This window comes from Pseudorasbora parva, chromosome 3, assembly GCF_024679245.1.
Source record: "Pseudorasbora parva isolate DD20220531a chromosome 3, ASM2467924v1, whole genome shotgun sequence".
NCBI classification, from domain to species: Eukaryota; Metazoa; Chordata; class Actinopteri; order Cypriniformes; family Gobionidae; genus Pseudorasbora; species Pseudorasbora parva.
The window spans coordinates 862,939-881,279 of NC_090174.1; the positions used below are offsets into that span (position 1 = coordinate 862,939).

General features: G+C 40.5%; 1 protein-coding gene across 2 annotated transcripts; it reads right to left on the reverse strand.

Annotated features, from left to right (window-relative positions):
• Positions 1–3,225: 3,225 nt before the first annotated feature.
• Positions 3,226–16,917, reverse strand: wbp1 (WW domain binding protein 1). 2 transcript variants are annotated; one of them, XM_067437523.1, is made up of 4 exons: positions 16,646–16,917; positions 5,869–5,971; positions 4,715–4,882; positions 3,226–4,540 (listed from the first exon to the last, which is right to left on the reverse strand). In XM_067437523.1, the coding sequence occupies exons 1-4, from the start codon at positions 16,655–16,657 to the stop codon at positions 4,251–4,253; spliced, it is 573 nt and encodes a 190-aa protein (XP_067293624.1). In that variant the 5' UTR covers positions 16,658–16,917; the 3' UTR covers positions 3,226–4,250. The 2 variants fall into 2 exon arrangements, with proteins under 2 accessions (XP_067293624.1, XP_067293623.1); XM_067437522.1 differs by lacking the exon at positions 16,646–16,917 and adding an exon at positions 6,723–6,964.
• Between the last annotated feature and the right edge of the window lie 1,424 nt (positions 16,918–18,341).

Sequence of the window (18,341 nt, forward strand, 5' to 3'; positions counted from 1 at the left end):
TAATGTCGCTCCACACCGGTAAGACCTCCGTTCATCTTCACACACAGTTTAAGATATTTTATATTTAGTCCGAGAGCGTATGCAAGTGTATGCACACTATACTGTCCGTGTCCAGAAAGGGAATAAAAACATCATCACAGTAGTCCATATGAGACATCAGTGGGTTAATTAGAGTCTCTTGAAGCATCCAAAATACATTTTGCAGCCTAACAATCATTTAACTGATCTGAATAATGAAAGTTAATAATGTTCTGTGTGTATGCCATAGTAAAGAGATGTGTTTTTAGTCTAGATTTAAACTGACAGAGTGTGTCTGCTTCCCGAACAATGCTAGGAAGACTATTCCACAGTTTAGGAGCTAAATAGGAAAAGGATCGACCGCCTGCAGTTGATTTAGATATTCTAGGTATTATCAACTGGCCAGAGTTTAGAGACCGCAGTAGACGTGATGGAGTATAATGTGTTAAGAGCTCGCTTAAGTACTGGAGCTAAACTATTTAGTGCTTTGTAAGTAATAAGCAAGATTTTAAAATGTATGCGATGTTTAATAGGGAGCCAGTGCAGTGTTGACAGAACTGGACTAATATGATCATACTTCCTGGTTCTAGTAAGAACTCGAGCTGCTGCGGTTTGGATCGATCGATCGATCGATCGATCGATCGATCGATCGATCGATCTATCTATCTATCTATCTATCTATCTATCTATCTATCTATCTATCTATCTATCTATCTATCTATCTATCTATCTATCTATCTATCTATCTATCTATCTATCTATCTATCTATCTATCTATCTATCTATCTATCAATCAATCAATCAATCATGGACCAGCTGGAGTTTGTTTATTAAGCGAGCAGGGCAACCACCCAGTAGAGCATTACAATAATCTAGCCTTGAGCTCATGAACGCATGTACTAACTGTTCAGCATTTTGCATTGAAAGCATGTGCCGTAATTTAGATATATTTTTAAGATGATAGAATGCGGTTTTACAGATGCTAGAAACGTGGGTTTCAAATGAAAGATTGGTATCAAAGAGCACACCCAGGTTCCTCACTGACGACGAGGGCTTGACAGAGCAGTCATCAAGTGTATGTATTCAGTATTCTCGGTTACTACTTGTGGAGCTTTTCTGTCCAATAATTTAAAATTCAGTTTTATCTGAATTAAGTTGCAGGAAATTACTATTCATCCAGTGTTTTATATCAGCTATGCATTCCGTTAATCTTGTGAATTGGTAGGTTTCGTCAGGGCGTGAGGAAATATAGAGCTGAGTATCGTCAGCATAACAATGAAAACTAACGCCATGTTTCCTAATGATATCTCCCAGTGGAGCAGATACAGGGTGAAGAGCAGCGGTCCTAACACTGAGCCTTGCGGTACCCCATACTGAACTTGTGATCGGTGTGACATCTCTTCATTTACTGCTACAAACTGATAACGGTCAGATAAGTCTAAATCCTGACTGGAAATCCTCACATGTAACATTTCTTTCTAAAAAGGACCATAGTTGTGAAGACACTGCCTTTTCTAGTATTTTTTACAGAAACGGTAGATTCGAGATTGGCCTGTAATTGACTAATTCTTTAGGATCAAGTTGCGTTTTTTAATAAGTGGTTTAATTATAGCCAACTATAAAGTTTTCGGTACATATCCTAATGTCAAAGATGAATTAATGATAATAAGCAGAGGATCTATGACCTCTGGAAGCATCTCGTTTAGTAGCCTAGTCGGTATAGGGTCAAGCAGACAGTCTTGTTCAAAATAATAGCAGTACAATGTGACTAACCAGAATAATCAAGGTTTTTAGTATATTTTTTATTGCTACGTGGCAAACAAGTTACCAGTAGGTTCAGCAGATTGTCAGAAAACAAATGAGACCCAGCATTCATGATATGCACGCTCTTAAGGCTGTGCAATTGGGCAATTAGTTGAAAGGGGTGTGTTCAAAAAAATAGCAGTGTCTACCTTTGACTGTACAAACTCAAAACTATTTTGTACAAACATTTTTTTTTCTGGGATTTAGCAATCCTGTGAATCACTAAACTAATATTTAGTTGTATGACCAGATCCATGATCCCTGGTATGCAATAAATAGGCCCAACACCATAGTAGGAGAAACATGCCCATATCATGATGCTTGCACCTCCATGCTTCACTGTCTTCACTGTGTACTGTGGCTTGAATTCAGAGTTTGGGGGTCGTCTCACAAACTGCCTGTGGCCCTTGGACCCAAAAAGAACAATTTTACTCTCATCAGTCCACAAAATGTTCCTCCATTTCTCTTTAGGCCAGTTGGTGTGTTCTTTGGCAAATTGTAACCTCTTCTGCACATGCCTTTTTTTTAACAGAGGGACTTTGCGGGGGATTCTTGAAAATAGATTAGCTTCACACAGACGTCTTCTAACTGTCACAGTACTTACAGGTAACTCCAGACTGTCTTTGATCATCCTGGAGGTGATCATTGGCTGAGCCTTTGCCATTCTGGTTATTCTTCTATCCATTTTGATGGTTGTCTTCCGTTTTCTTCCACGTCTCTCTGGTTTTGCTCTCCATTTTAAGGCATTGGAGATCATTTTAGCTGAACAGCCTATCATTTTTTGCACCTCTTTATAGGTTTTCCCCTCTCTAATCAACTTTTTAATCAAAGTACGCTGTTCTTCTGAACAATGTCTTGAACGACCCATTTTCCTCAGCTTTCAAATGCATGTTCAACAGGTGTTGGCTTCATCCTTAAATAGGGGCCACCTGATTCACACCTGTTTCTTCACAAAATTGATGACCTCAGTGATTGAATGCCACACTGCTATTTTTTTGAACACACCCCTTTCAACTAATTGCCCAATTGCACAGCCTTAAGAGCGTGCATATCATGAATGCTGGGTCTCGTTTGTTTTCTGAGAATCTACTGAACCTACTGGTAACTTGTTTGCCACGTAGCAATAAAAAATATACTAAAAACCTTGATTATTCTGGTTAGTCACATTGTACTGCTATTATTTGAACAAGACTGTACATGCTGTTGATTTCAATGATTTAATGAGTTTAGCCAATTCTTCTTTTCCTATAGTTGTGGGAGTGTGTGTGTTCTCCTATAGCAGTGAATGAGTGTAATTGTTCCTCAGTGACACTACAATGCTCTCTCTGATGTAATACTGTAGTATGCATGGCAGGCTAATAAAAATCATCAACGCATGAACATCAGAAACACAGACAGACGGCATAGTGCCAAAGCTGGTTTATTGTTTTTATTACAAAAATAAAATACAAATGACTATAGACACACAGCAGAGATCTTACTAAATAACGCGTCAGTAGAAACGGCACACGGCTGTCAGATTGAACATGCCTGAGCATCTTCATCATCATCTGCAATCAGCCTGATGTACGTCACACTTCAGCTCTACTATTATAAACGAGTATGAAACAGCTCGACGTGCTTCACAGAGGAGCTGGCGCTGTGATTTGGCTCGATATTAAACGTCACTTATTATCAGACACACATTTGAACCGAAGAAATCATGGCCTCAGAGTCTATCTGAAACAGAGGCTTTCATGAACAGTTATGGAGTTAGTACACAAACTAAGAAACAAGCGTACAGTCGCAGTAATAATAGAGAGTCCGGTGAAAGAACCGGTCCATCGGTCGCCGGATCAGCACGAACATCGGGTCTTGCATAGCCTAGTTAGTCTGGTTCTCCAGCGGGAAAAGGCACAGAATCTGTAAACTTTGCAGGAAATGCAGAGATGTGAGGACGACAGTGTCCTTTAGTGCAACACACACACACAGGTTCAGAGGTACGATGGGAAACGGGCTGCACACATTCAGACTGATTTAGCCCTTAATGCAGGTAAATATCGAGAGATCCAAACCATTATATACACCGTCATATATAACCGGCAAATATCAGTCCGTTTGTGCTTCACTAATCAACCTAAATCATAATAGCCGCTGCTGATGTCACGGACACCACGTCCTGCTGCTCCACACACACACACATACACACACAGGTTTACAGTAGCAGTGCGAGATGGGAAAGGCCACAGTCCTCCAGATATGAGACGATCAGCTGACGGTGTTTATCTCCTCTCAGGCACAAAAACGTGAAAACACACACCCTTTAAACTTTGTGTGCGTCTCTCCTTCGTCACTCTGGGGCCTGAAAATAAGCAGTGGATAATTGGCTCAGTCTGAGTTGAGTGGAGGCAAGCGCGGGGGATGCTGGGAAATGGACACAAACTGTTCAGTCACACCAGGCGCTCTGCGGGAACATCGGGAACATCTTTCCCGGAGCTGGAGCAGCATCCTCCGGCCGCTCCCTGACACACCTGGCCCTCCTCCGGCCCCTCGGCCTCGCACACACACACCTCGATCCCCGAGTCTCCAGTCACGTGTCTGCGGCGGCCGCTAGGCTCCGGCTCTTCCAGCTCTTCCGGATCTGGAGCGTCCGGAGCGGACTCGGAGTAGGGCGGGGGGGGCGTGGGTGGGTGGGCCACCACCTCCTCATAGTCAGGCAGCTTACAGTCCGTCCAGAAGCCTGGAAGAGACGGAGATCCAACTCATGTCACATTTCATTTAAAAATGGCACATTCCTGACATGATAATTTATATATATCACATTTATTACATATCACAATAATATCTTATCCTCTGGCAATTCTCACCTCTAATGATCAAACACACACACACACACACACACAGGTGTACTCACGCAGGTTGAGAGGAGGAGGAGCGATGAAGGAGCTGGAGGCACCCTGATAGGCCATCAGGCTGATCTCTCGCTGTCTCTGCTCCTGCTGCAGACGCATCTTCACCCGCCGGTGTCTGTACGCACAGCAGCAGCTGAGCATGATGATCAGAGTCCAGACCAGCCAGAACCCTGCACACACACACACACACACACATCAACTTCAATGCAGTGCATATGATGAGAGTCCAGACAGCCAGAACCCTGCACACACACACACACACACACACACACACACTGCCCCTAAATCTACCCATCACACACACACACTGCCCCTAAACCTACCCATCACACACACACACCCACACACGCTGCCCCTAAACCTACCCATCACACACACACACCCACACACTGCCCCTAAACCTACCCATCACACACACACACACACACTGCCCCTAAACCTACCCATCACACACACACACACACACACACACTGCCCCTAAACCTACCCATCACACACACACACACACACACACACACACACACACACACACACACACTGCCCCTAAACCTACCCATCACACACACACACACACACACACTGCCCCTAAACCTACCCATCACACACACACACCCACACACTGCCCCTAAACCTACCCATCACACACACACACACACACACTGCCCCTAAACCTACCCATCACACACACACACACACACACACACACACACACACTGCCCCTAAACCTACCCATCACACACACACACACACTGCCCCTAAACCTACCCATCACAGGAAACATTCTGCCTTTTTACATTTTCAAAAAAACATAATTTAGTATGATTTTAAAGCTATTTGAAATACAAGGAGATTTGAAATGTCCTCATAAACCATGTTTATGTTGTAATACAAGTGTAATACCCATGTAGTTATACAAATTTGTGTCATAAATCACATAAACAGGCACACACACACACACACACATTTGAAGTGCTCACACAACGCATTTGTGTGTGTGTGTGTAACAGATGAATCTGCTGGGTGTGTCGGTGTGTGTAACAGATGAATCTGCTGGGGTTTGTGTGTGTTTAACAGATGAATCTTCTGGTGTGTGTGTGTGTTTAACAGATGAATCTGCTAGTGTGTGTGTGTGTGTGTGTGTGTGTCTGTAACTCACACCACAGCTCATAGTAGTAAGTGCAGCACTCTGTCTCTCCGCAGCAGTAGCCCATCTCACAGCGGTATTGTTCATTGTTCACGCCGAAACAAAACTCCTTCCCCTGCCAAACAAACACCAGCGTCAGTGAAACAGACTGGGTTCACACACACACACACACACACACACACACACACACACACACACACACACACACACAAACACCAGCGTCAGTGAAACAGACTGGGTTCACACACACACACCAGCGTTCAGTTAAACAGACTGAGGGGTCTCACACGCATACACACAAACGAACACAAGTGTTCAGTGAAACACACACTCACACGGTTCTGAAGGGTTACATCAAAGACATTCAAGTCGCATCCTTCAGAACAAAGACAAATTAATCCTCAGAAAGCCAAATGATAAACGTTTAACGCTCAAGGTTAAGCTGAAATACTCAAGCCAATAAATCAACCATTCTATATCATAATAATGTGAATAAAAATTAGCCCTAATATTGTGTACATAAACAGGAAACAGTCAGTCTTTATTTGTTTACTGGGTCATTTACACAATCAATAACCTTTAAAAACTATCAGTAGAAGTCAAATACTAACACAATAAAAGAACCCAAACATTGAAGGCGATCAATAAGCGCAATTCTTTTCACCTCTGCTCAAATGTCTGTGATTTAAACGTGTAAAACATTAACGTCGATTCTAAATGTCCGGTAAGTTGAAGAATAATGATTAGGTTTCGGTAACCGTGTTTTCAGGCTTTATTTCAGTTGTTTATCGAGGCCTCCACACCGCGCGGATCCCCGAGCTCGAGTTCGAGCACTCGCCGCCTCAGAGGCCGCGCCGCCGGCTTACCTGAACTAAACACGCCCCTGCGCAGAGCAGCCCCAGCACGGAGCGCAGCATCTTCTGCGGCATCTTTCTGCGCGTTTCTTCCCAAACTCGATCTCAATCATAAGCTTCAGATGAACAGACGCGTCATGTCTGTGTTGGTGTGTGTGAGTGTGTATGAGATATGTGCCGAATCCACAGAGGGCAGCAGCATCCAGCACAATAACAACACGGAACAATCCTCGTCACGTGTGACTGTCCGGCTATTATTTGAACATTTGATCGTATTATACCCGAATAGGCTACATTATTGTGCGTTAAACAGTTTTTATTGTTGAATTTTTTTGTTTTGACCTCACTTTTGATCAGTCTTACAACAGGCAAATCACACCGATTAGGCTACACATTTCAAAACATTGTAATTTGAAACAGTAATGAATAAATATTAAAGTTGTTATGAGATACTGACATTTTGCATACAGTTCGGCTCAATGAACCGGTTCAAAAAGCCGAATATAGGCTCCTGGCGTTATCGTGCAATGTCACTATACATTTATTTGATGCATTCCTCAGTTTCATAAATATCAACGAAACATTTAAATAAAAGTAATCTGTGTCAATGCATATTGAATCAATCGAATAAAGTGAGTGCATTTAGCTGATTGTTGCCTTTAATTCACTAAAGTTAATGGCGTTTAGTTACACTATACACAAAAAAATGCTCTTCTTAATTAGTAATTGTGTCTTATTTCTAGTCTAAATATCTAACAATTCTTAAATATAAGTAAAACGACATAAGATATTTTTTCTTTTTTGTTATAAAATAAAAATTGAGTGCGTTTTTGCTTAAAACAGGCAAAATGATCTGCCAGTATAGGGAATGTCAAAGCTGCCAATATTAAAAATAAATAAATATACAAAGAAATGTAAAAAAAAGCATATATATATATATATATATATATATATATATATATATATATATATATATATATATATATATATATATATATATATATATATATATGTAGGGGCTGCACAATTTAGGGAAAATATATAATTTCGATTATTCCGGGTAAAATTGCGATGTGATTATTGTTATTATTTTTTACAAATGAAAAGTGTGTGTATATAACATTTTGTGTTTTTACATTAATGTGACTAATAATTATTATTATGATTATTATTATAGCTAAAAATATTTTTACAAATAAGAAATTTTACCATTACAATAACATTTTCATAATTACAAATTAAAAAATGTCAGAATAAATATAACAATATAATACAAATACTAATTATTATTATTATTTAAATATTTTACAGAAAACTTATTTTACAACAAAAAAAAAAAAAAACTGCTGGGTAACCTATTAATAGGCAGACAGCCTATGACTAAAAAACATTAGAAAGTTCTAAGCCCAAGTTGTAATTGTAAAAAAAAAAAATAAAAGATATCATATTTCATATTAAAGACAGACTTTATATGTATATGTGTGTTGTTTATCTGTGATATCAATTTCTCTAAGTCTATCTTTAATATGAAATATGAACCTCTTGTGCATCCACTGTGGGGGAAAAAACGTATATTGAAGAAAAACACGGATTGTCCAATACATTTATAATTTTAAGTTTATTAAGTTTTAAAATGTATTAAGCATTATTTTCTTATTATTGATTACCCAAAAGTTTTTAATTCATACTGAAAGCCAGAGGGCGCCCTCGAGCGGAAAACATTTGCCTCAGAGAAGTAATTGACGTTAGTTTTCAGGAAACCCATGATGTGAAGCTACCGCGGTGTAAACAGAAGACAGAGACGCTTTGATTAAACATGACGGTAATAAACACGACTGCAGCAAAATATGGTGTATTTGAGTTCTTCAAGCCGTCATGGGTATTTTCATAATAATAAAGTGTATTATAATGCAGTGCTGATTGACATAGAATGCTATAAAATAACGTCTCTTTAGTCGTTATTTTATAGCTTTTTAGTCGTTAGTTTCTACTCTGTAGAAACATCCAGAGCCGCCGTGCACAGGCGTGTGCAGGAAATGGGCTACAGGTGCCGCATTCCCCAGGTCAAGACACTTTTGGGCTACAGAGAAGCAGCACTGGACTGGTGCTCAGCGGTCCAAAGTACTTTTTTCGGATGAAAGCAAATTTTGCATGTCATTGGAAAATCAAGGCGCCAGAGTCTGGAGGAAGACTGGGGAGAAGGAAATGCCCAAATGCCTGAAGTCCAGTGTCAAGTCCCCACAGTCAGTGATGGTCTGGGGTGCCATGTCAGCCGCTGGTGTTGGTCCACTGTGTTTTATCAAGGGCAGGGTCAATGCAGCTCGCTATCAGGAGATTTTGGAGCACTTCATGCTTCCATCTGCTGAAAAGCTTTATGGAGATGAAGATTTGGTTTTTCAGCTCGACCTGGCACCTGCTCACAGTGCCAAAACTATTTAGCTAATTATAAGCTATTTAGACTAAAGACTACAGTCAGTAGAGGAGCTATTTAGACTAAAGACTACAGTCAGTAGAGGAGCTATTTAGACTAAAGACTACAGCCAGTAGAGGAGCTATTTAGACTAAAGACTACAGTCAGTAGAGGAGCTATTTAGACTAAAGACTACAGTCAGTAGAGGAGCTATTTAGACTAAAGACTACAGTCAGTAGAGGAGCTATTTAGACTAAAGACTACAGCCAGTAGAGGAGCTATTTAGACTAAAGACTACAGCCAGTAGAGGAGCTATTTAGACTAAAGACTACAGCCAGTAGAGGAGCTATTTAGACTAAAGACTACAGCCAGTAGAGGAGCTATTTAGACTAAAGACTACAGCCAGTAGAGGAGCTATTTAGACTAAAGACTACAGCCAGTAGAGGAACTATTTAGACTAAAGACTACAGCCAGTAGAGGAGCTATTTAGACTAAAGACTACAGCCAGTAGAGGAGCTATTTAGACTAAAGACTACAGTCAGTAGAGGAGCTATTTAGACTAAAGACTACAGCCAGTAGAGGAGCTATTTAGACTAAAGACTACAGTCAGTAGAGGAGCTATTTAGACTAAAGACTACAGCCAGTAGAGGAGCTATTTAGACTAAAGACTACAGCCAGTAGAGGAACTATTTAGACTAAAGACTACAGCCAGTAGAGGAGCTATTTAGACTAAAGACTACAGCCAGTAGAGGAGCTATTTAGACTAAAGACTACAGTCAGTAGAGGAGCTATTTAGACTAAAGACTACAGCCAGTAGAGGAGCTATTTAGACTAAAGACTACAGTCAGTAGAGGAGCTATTTAGACTAAAGACTACAGCCAGTAGAGGAGCTATTTAGACTAAAGACTACAGCCAGTAGAGGAGCTATTTAGACTAAAGACTACAGTCAGTAGAGGAGCTATTTAGACTAAAGACTACAGCCAGTAGAGGAGCTATTTAGACTAAAGACTACAGTCAGTAGAGGAGCTATTTAGACTAAAGACTACAGCCAGTAGAGGAGCTATTTAGACTAAAGACTACAGTCAGTAGAGGAGCTATTTAGACTAAAGACTACAGCCAGTAGAGGAGCTATTTAGACTAAAGACTACAGCCAGTAGAGGAGCTATATAGACTAAAGACTACAGCCAGTAGAGGAGCTATTTAGACTAAAGACTACAGCCAGTAGAGGAGCTATTTAGACTAAAGACTACAGCCGGTAGAGGAGCTATTTAGACTAAAGACTACAGCCAGTAGAGGAGCTATTTAGACTAAAGACTACAGCCAGTAGAGGAGCTATTTAGACTAAAGACTACAGCCGGTAGAGGAGCTATTTAGACTAAAGACTACAGTCAGTAGAGGAGCTATTTAGACTAAAGACTACAGCCAGTAGAGGAGCTATTTAGACTAAAGACTACAGCCAGTAGAGGAGCTATTTAGACTAAAGACTACAGCCAGTAGAGGAGCTATTTAGACTAAAGACTACAGCCAGTAGAGGAGCTATTTAGACTAAAGACTACAGCCAGTAGAGGAGCTATTTAGACTAAAGACTACAGCCAGTAGAGGAGCTATTTAGACTAAAGACTACAGTCAGTAGAGGAGCTATTTAGACTAAAGACTACAGCCAGTAGAGGAGCTATTTAGACTAAAGACTACAGCCGGTAGAGGAGCTATTTAGACTAAAGACTACAGCCGGTAGAGGAGCTATTTAGACTAAAGACTACAGTCAGTAGAGGAGCTATTTAGACTAAAGACTACAGTCAGTAGAGGAGCTATTTAGACTAAAGACTACAGCCGGTAGAGGAGCTATTTAGACTAAAGACTACAGCCAGTAGAGGAGCTATTTAGACTAAAGACTACAGCCAGTAGAGGAGCTATTTAGACTAAAGACTACAGCCAGTAGAGGAGCTATTTAGACTAAAGACTACAGTCAGTAGAGGAGCTATTTAGACTAAAGACTACAGCCAGTAGAGGAGCTATTTAGACTAAAGACTACAGCCAGTAGAGGAGCTATTTAGGCTAAAGACTACAGCCAGTAGAGGAGCTATTTAGACTAAAGACTACAGTCAGTAGAGGAGCTATTTAGACTAAAGACTACAGCCAGTAGAGGAGCTATTTAGACTAAAGACTACAGCCAGTAGAGGAGCTATTTAGACTAAAGACTACAGCCAGTAGAGGAGCTATTTAGACTAAAGACTACAGTCAGTAGAGGAGCTATTTAGACTAAAGACTACAGTCAGTAGAGGAGCTATTTAGACTAAAGACTACAGCCGGTAGAGGAGCTATTTAGGCTAAAGACTACAGTCAGTAGAGGAGCTATTTAGACTAAAGACTACAGTCAGTAGAGGAGCTATTTAGACTAAAGACTACAGCCAGTAGAGGAGCTATTTAGGCTAAAGACTACAGTCAGTAGAGGAGCTATTTAGACTAAAGACTACAGTCAGTAGAGGAGCTATTTAGACTAAAGACTACAGCCAGTAGAGGAGCTATTTAGACTAAAGACTACAGCCAGTAGAGGAGCTATTTAGGCTAAAGACTACAGCCAGTAGAGGAGCTATTTAGACTAAAGACTACAGCCAGTAGAGGAGCTATTTAGACTAAAGACTACAGTCAGTAGAGGAGCTATTTAGACTAAAGACTACAGTCAGTAGAGGAGCTATTTAGACTAAAGACTACAGTCAGTAGAGGAGCTATTTAGACTAAAGACTACAGCCAGTAGAGGAGCTATTTAGACTAAAGACTACAGCCAGTAGAGGAGCTATTTAGGCTAAAGACTACAGCCAGTAGAGGAGCTATTTAGACTAAAGACTACAGCCAGTAGAGGAGCTATTTAGACTAAAGACTACAGTCAGTAGAGGAGCTATTTAGACTAAAGACTACAGTCAGTAGAGGAGCTATTTAGACTAAAGACTACAGCCGGTAGAGGAGCTATTTAGACTAAAGACTACAGCCGGTAGAGGAGCTATTTAGACTAAAGACTACAGCCAGTAGAGGAGCTATTTAGACTAAAGACTACAGCCAGTAGAGGAGCTATTTAGACTAAAGACTACAGCCAGTAGAGGAGCTATTTAGACTAAAGACTACAGTCAGTAGAGGAGCTATTTAGACTAAAGACTACAGCCAGTAGAGGAGCTATTTAGACTAAAGACTACAGCCAGTAGAGGAGCTATTTAGACTAAAGACTACAGCCAGTAGAGGAGCTATTTAGACTAAAGACTACAGTCAGTAGAGGAGCTATTTAGACTAAAGACTACAGCCAGTAGAGGAGCTATTAAGACTAAAGACTACAGTCAGTAGAGGAGCTATTAAGACTAAAGACTACAGTCAGTAGAGGAGCTATTTAGACTAAAGACTACAGCCAGTAGAGGAGCTATTTAGACTAAAGACTACAGCCAGTAGAGGAGCTATTTAGACTAAAGACTACAGCCAGCAGAGGAGCTATTTAGACTAAAGACTACAGTCAGTAGAGGAGCTATTTAGACTAAAGACTACAGTCAGTAGAGGAGCTATTTAGACTAAAGACTACAGCCAGTAGAGGAGCTATTTAGACTAAAGACTACAGCCAGTAGAGGAGCTATTTAGACTAAAGACTACAGCCAGCAGAGGAGCTATTTAGACTAAAGACTACAGCCAGTAGAGGAGCTATTTAGACTAAAGACTACAGTCAGTAGAGGAGCTATTTAGACTAAAGACTACAGCCAGTAGAGGAGCTATTTAGACTAAAGACTACAGTCAGTAGAGGAGCTATTTAGACTAAAGACTACAGTCAGTAGAGGAGCTATTTAGACTAAAGACTACAGCCAGTAGAGGAGCTATTTAGACTAAAGACTACAGTCAGTAGAGGAGCTATTAAGACTAAAGACTACAGTAAGTAGAGGAGCTATTTAGACTAAAGACTACAGCCAGTAGAGGAGCTATTTAGACTAAAGACTACAGCCAGTAGAGGAGCTATTTAGACTAAAGACTACAGTCAGTAGAGGAGCTATTAAGACTAAAGACTACAGTCAGTAGAGGAGCTATTTAGACTAAAGACTACAGTCAGTAGAGGAGCTATTTAGACTAAAGACTACAGTCAGTAGAGGAGCTATTAAGACTAAAGACTACAGTCAGTAGAGGAGCTATTTAGACTAAAGACTACAGCCAGTAGAGGAGCTATTTAGGCTAAAGACTACAGTCAGTAGAGGAACTATTTAGACTAAAGACTACAGTCAGTAGAGGAGCTATTTAGACTAAAGACTATAGTCAGTAGAGGAGCTATTAAGACTAAAGACTACAGTCAGTAGAGGAGCTATATAGACTAAAGACTACAGCCAGTAGAGGAGCTATTTAGACTAAAGACTACAGCCAGTAGAGGAGCTATTTAGACTAAAGACTACAGTCAGTAGAGGAGCTATTAAGACTAAAGACTACAGTCAGTAGAGGAGCTATTTAGACTAAAGACTACAGCCAGTAGAGGAGCTATTTAGACTAAAGACTACAGTCAGTAGAGGAGCTATTTAGGCTAAAGACTACAGTCAGTAGAGGAACTATTTAGACTAAAGACTACAGCCAGTAGAGGAGCTATTTAGACTAAAGACTACAGTCAGTAGAGGAGCTATTTAGGCTAAAGACTACAGCCAGTAGAGGAGCTATTTAGGCTAAAGACTACAGTCAGTAGAGGAGCTATTTAGACTAAAGACTACAGTCAGTAGAGGAGCTATTTAGGCTAAAGACTACAGTCAGTAGAGGAACTATTTAGACTAAAGACTACAGTCAGTAGAGGAACTATTTAGACTAAAGACTACAGCCAGTAGAGGAGCTATTTAGGCTAAAGACTACAGTCAGTAGAGGAACTATTTAGACTAAAGACTACAGCCAGTAGAGGAGCTATTTAGACTAAAGACTACAGTCAGTAGAGGAGCTATTTAGACTAAAGACTACAGCCAGTAGAGGAGCTATTTAGACTAAAGACTACAGTCAGTAGAGGAGCTATTTAGACTAAAGACTGCAGCCAGTAGAGGAGCTATTTAGACTAAAGACTACAGTCAGTAGAGGAGCTATTAAGACTAAAGACTACAGTCAGTAGAGGAGCTATTTAGGCTAAAGACTACAGCCAGTAGAGGAGCTATTAAGACTAAAGACTACAGTCAGTAGAGGAACTATTTAGACTAAAGACTACAGCCAGTAGAGGAGCTATTAAGACTAAAGACTACAGTCAGTAGAGGAACTATTTAGACTAAAGACTACAGCCAGTAGAGGAGCTATTAAGACTAAAGACTACAGTCAGTAGAGGAGCTATTAAGACTAAAGACTACAGTCAGTAGAGGAGCTATTTAGGCTAAAGACTACAGTCAGTAGAGGAACTATTTAGACTAAAGACTACAGCCAGTAGAGGAGCTATTTAGACTAAAGACTACAGCCAGTAGAGGAGCTATTTAGACTAAAGACTACAGTCAGTAGAGGAGCTATTAAGACTAAAGACTACAGTCAGTAGAGGAGCTATTTAGGCTAAAGACTACAGTCAGTAGAGGAGCTATTAAGACTAAAGACTGCAGCCAGTAGAGGAGCTATTTAGACTAAAGACTACAGTCAGTAGAGGAGCTATTTAGACTAAAGACTACAGTCAGTAGAGGAGCTATTTAGACTAAAGACTACAACCAGTAGAGGAGCTATTTAGACTAAAGACTACAGCCAGTAGAGGAGCTATTTAGACTAAAGACTACAGTCAGTAGAGGAGCTATTTAGACTAAAGACTACAGCCAGTAGAGGAGCTATTTAGACTAAAGACTACAGTCAGTAGAGGAGCTATTTAGACTAAAGACTACAGCCAGTAGAGGAGCTATTTAGACTAAAGACTACAGTCAGTAGAGGAGCTATTTAGACTAAAGACTACAGCCAGTAGAGGAGCTATTTAGACTAAAGACTACAGTCAGTAGAGGAGCTATTTAGACTAAAGACTGCAGCCAGTAGAGGAGCTATTTAGACTAAAGACTACAGTCAGTAGAGGAGCTATTAAGACTAAAGACTACAGTCAGTAGAGGAGCTATTTAGGCTAAAGACTACAGTCAGAAGAGGAGCTATTTAGGCTAAAGACTACAGTCAGTAGAGGAGCTATTTAGACTAAAGACTACAGTCAGTAGAGGAGCTATTTAGACTAAAGACTGCAGCCAGTAGAGGAGCTATTTAGACTAAAGACTACAGTCAGTAGAGGAGCTATTAAGACTAAAGACTACAGTCAGTAGAGGAGCTATTTAGACTAAAGACTGCAGCCAGTAGAGGAGCTATTAAGACTAAAGACTACAGTCAGTAGAGGAGCTATTTAGGCTAAAGACTACAGTCAGTAGAGGAGCTATTTAGGCTAAAGACTACAGTCAGTAGAGGAACTATTTAGACTAAAGACTACAGTCAGTAGAGGAGCTATTTAGACTAAAGACTACAGTCAGTAGAGGAGCTATTTAGGCTAAAGACTACAGTCAGTAGAGGAGCTATTTAGACTAAAGACTACAGTCAGTAGAGGAACTATTTAGACTAAAGACTACAGTCAGTAGAGGAGCTATTTAGACTAAAGACTACAGCCAGTAGAGGAGCTATTTAGACTAAAGACTACAGTCAGTAGAGGAACTATTTAGGCTAAAGACTACAGTCAGTAGAGGAACTATTTAGACTAAAGACTACAGTCAGTAGAGGAGCTATTTAGACTAAAGACTACAGCCAGTAGAGGAGCTATTTAGACTAAAGACTACAGCCAGTAGAGGAGCTATTTAGGCTAAAGACTACAGTCAGTAGAGGAGCTATTTAGACTAAAGACTACAGTCAGTAGAGGAGCTATTTAGACTAAAGACTACAGTCAGTAGAGGAGCTATTTAGACTAAAGACTACAGTCAGTAGAGGAGCTATTTAGACTAAAGACTACAGCCAGTAGAGGAGCTATTTAGACTAAAGACTACAGCCAGTAGAGGAGCTATTTAGACTAAAGACTACAGTCAGTAGAGGAGCTATTAAGACTAAAGACTACAGTCAGTAGAGGAGCTATTTAGGCTAAAGACTACAGTCAGTAGAGGAGCTATTAAGACTAAAGACTACAGTCAGTAGAGGAGCTATTTAGACTAAAGACTGCAGCCAGTAGAGGAGCTATTTAGACTAAAGACTACAGTCAGTAGAGGAAGCTATCTCTCTCTCTTTCACACTCACACTCTCTCTTACACACACACACACACACACACACACACACACACACACACACACACACACACACACACACACACACACACACACACACACACACACACACACACACGGTGAGGATCTGCAGTTCCTCATGATGAACACTAGATGGCGCTCTCTCCCCGCGGTCAGTCTCAGAGCAGCTCAAGCTCAGCATCAGATGGCCGGACCGTTCTCATCCCGAACTATCCTCAGCACCAGACTCGGTTTGCACCTTGGCATCTTTCTTGCATTCACAATAAATCAAAACTGCACCGGCTCGCTATCCAATTTCCAGAGTTCTCACCTTGTTCTCCATGATTTAGCGCGAGGCGCGGGCTTTCTCCTCCGGTAATCGGCTCGCGCTCGGTGCTCTGCTCTTATGGGACATTTACATACGGCTCTCTTTCCAAGACCTCTAATAGATCTCCAAAACAATTTGCATTTATATAGCCCACTTCATAGCAACATGATTTGAGTGTTTGCCATGATGCAAACACAGCGGCCCGGCCTTGACTCGCGCGCAGGTGAACAGCTCAAGGTGACGCGACGGCAGCCTCTGCGCATGCGCGGACACTCACAGGTGTAGGTCCTGCTGAACGGGCAGAAACCAGCGATCCTAGAAATAACGCATCAGCAGAGAACCCTAAGCGCCTGAATGCAATTTTTGTTAAACTTTTAAGGAGTTGTTAAATCGCGTAAGTGTTATCATTTTAATCAAAGGGGTAGTTCACCCTCTCCCTCACATTCTTCTTTAAGACGAACACAATCAGAGTTATATTAATAAATGTCCTGGGCTGGCTCTTCCATGCTTTATCATGGCAGTGAATGACTGTTTTGAAGTCCATAAAAGTGTTATGATGGATGGATAGGTGCACTTTTATGATGATAGATGCACTTTTATGATGGATAGATGCACTTTTATGATGGACAGATGCACTTTTATGATGGACAGATGCACTTTTATGATGGATAGATGCACTTTTATGACGGATAGATGCACTTTTATGATGGATAGATGCACTTTTATGACGGATAGATGCACTTTTATGATGGATAGATGCACTTTTATGATGGATAGATGCACTTTTATGACGGATAGATGCACTTTTATGATGGATGGATGCACTTTTATGATGGATAGATGCACTTTTATGATGGACAGATGCACTTTTATGATGGATAGATGCACTTTTATGATGGACAGATGCACTTTTATGATGGACAGATGCACTTTTATGACGGATAGATGCACTTTTATGATGGATAGATGCACTTTTATGATGGATAGATGCACTTTTATGATGGATAGATGCACTTTTATGATGGATAGATGCACTTTTATGACGGATAGATGCACTTTTATGATGGACAGATGCACTTTTATGATGGACAGATGCACTTTTATGATGGATGGATGCACTTTTAAGACGGATAGATGCACTTTTATGATGGACAGATGCACTTTTATGATGGATGGATGCACTTTTATGATGGATGGATGCACTTTTATGATGGATAGATGCACTTTTATGATGATAGATGCACTTTTATGATGGATAGATGCACTTTTATGATGGACAGATGCACTTTTATGATGATGGATGCACTTTTATGATGGATAGATGCACTTTTATGATGATAGATGCACTTTTATGATGGATAGATGCACTTTTATGATGGACAGATGCACTTTTATGATGATAGATGCACTTTTATGATGGATAGATGCACTTTTATGATGGACAGATGCACTTTTATGATGGATGGATGCACTTTTATGATGGACAGATGCACTTTTATGATGGATAGATGCACTTTTATGATGGATAGACACTTTTAGGATGGATGGATGGATGCACTTTTATGATGGGTAGACGCACTTTTATGATGGACAGATGCACTTTTATGATGGATAGATGCACTTTTATGATGGATAGATGCACTTTTATGATGGATGGATGCACTTTTATGATGGATAGATGCACTTTTATGATGGATGG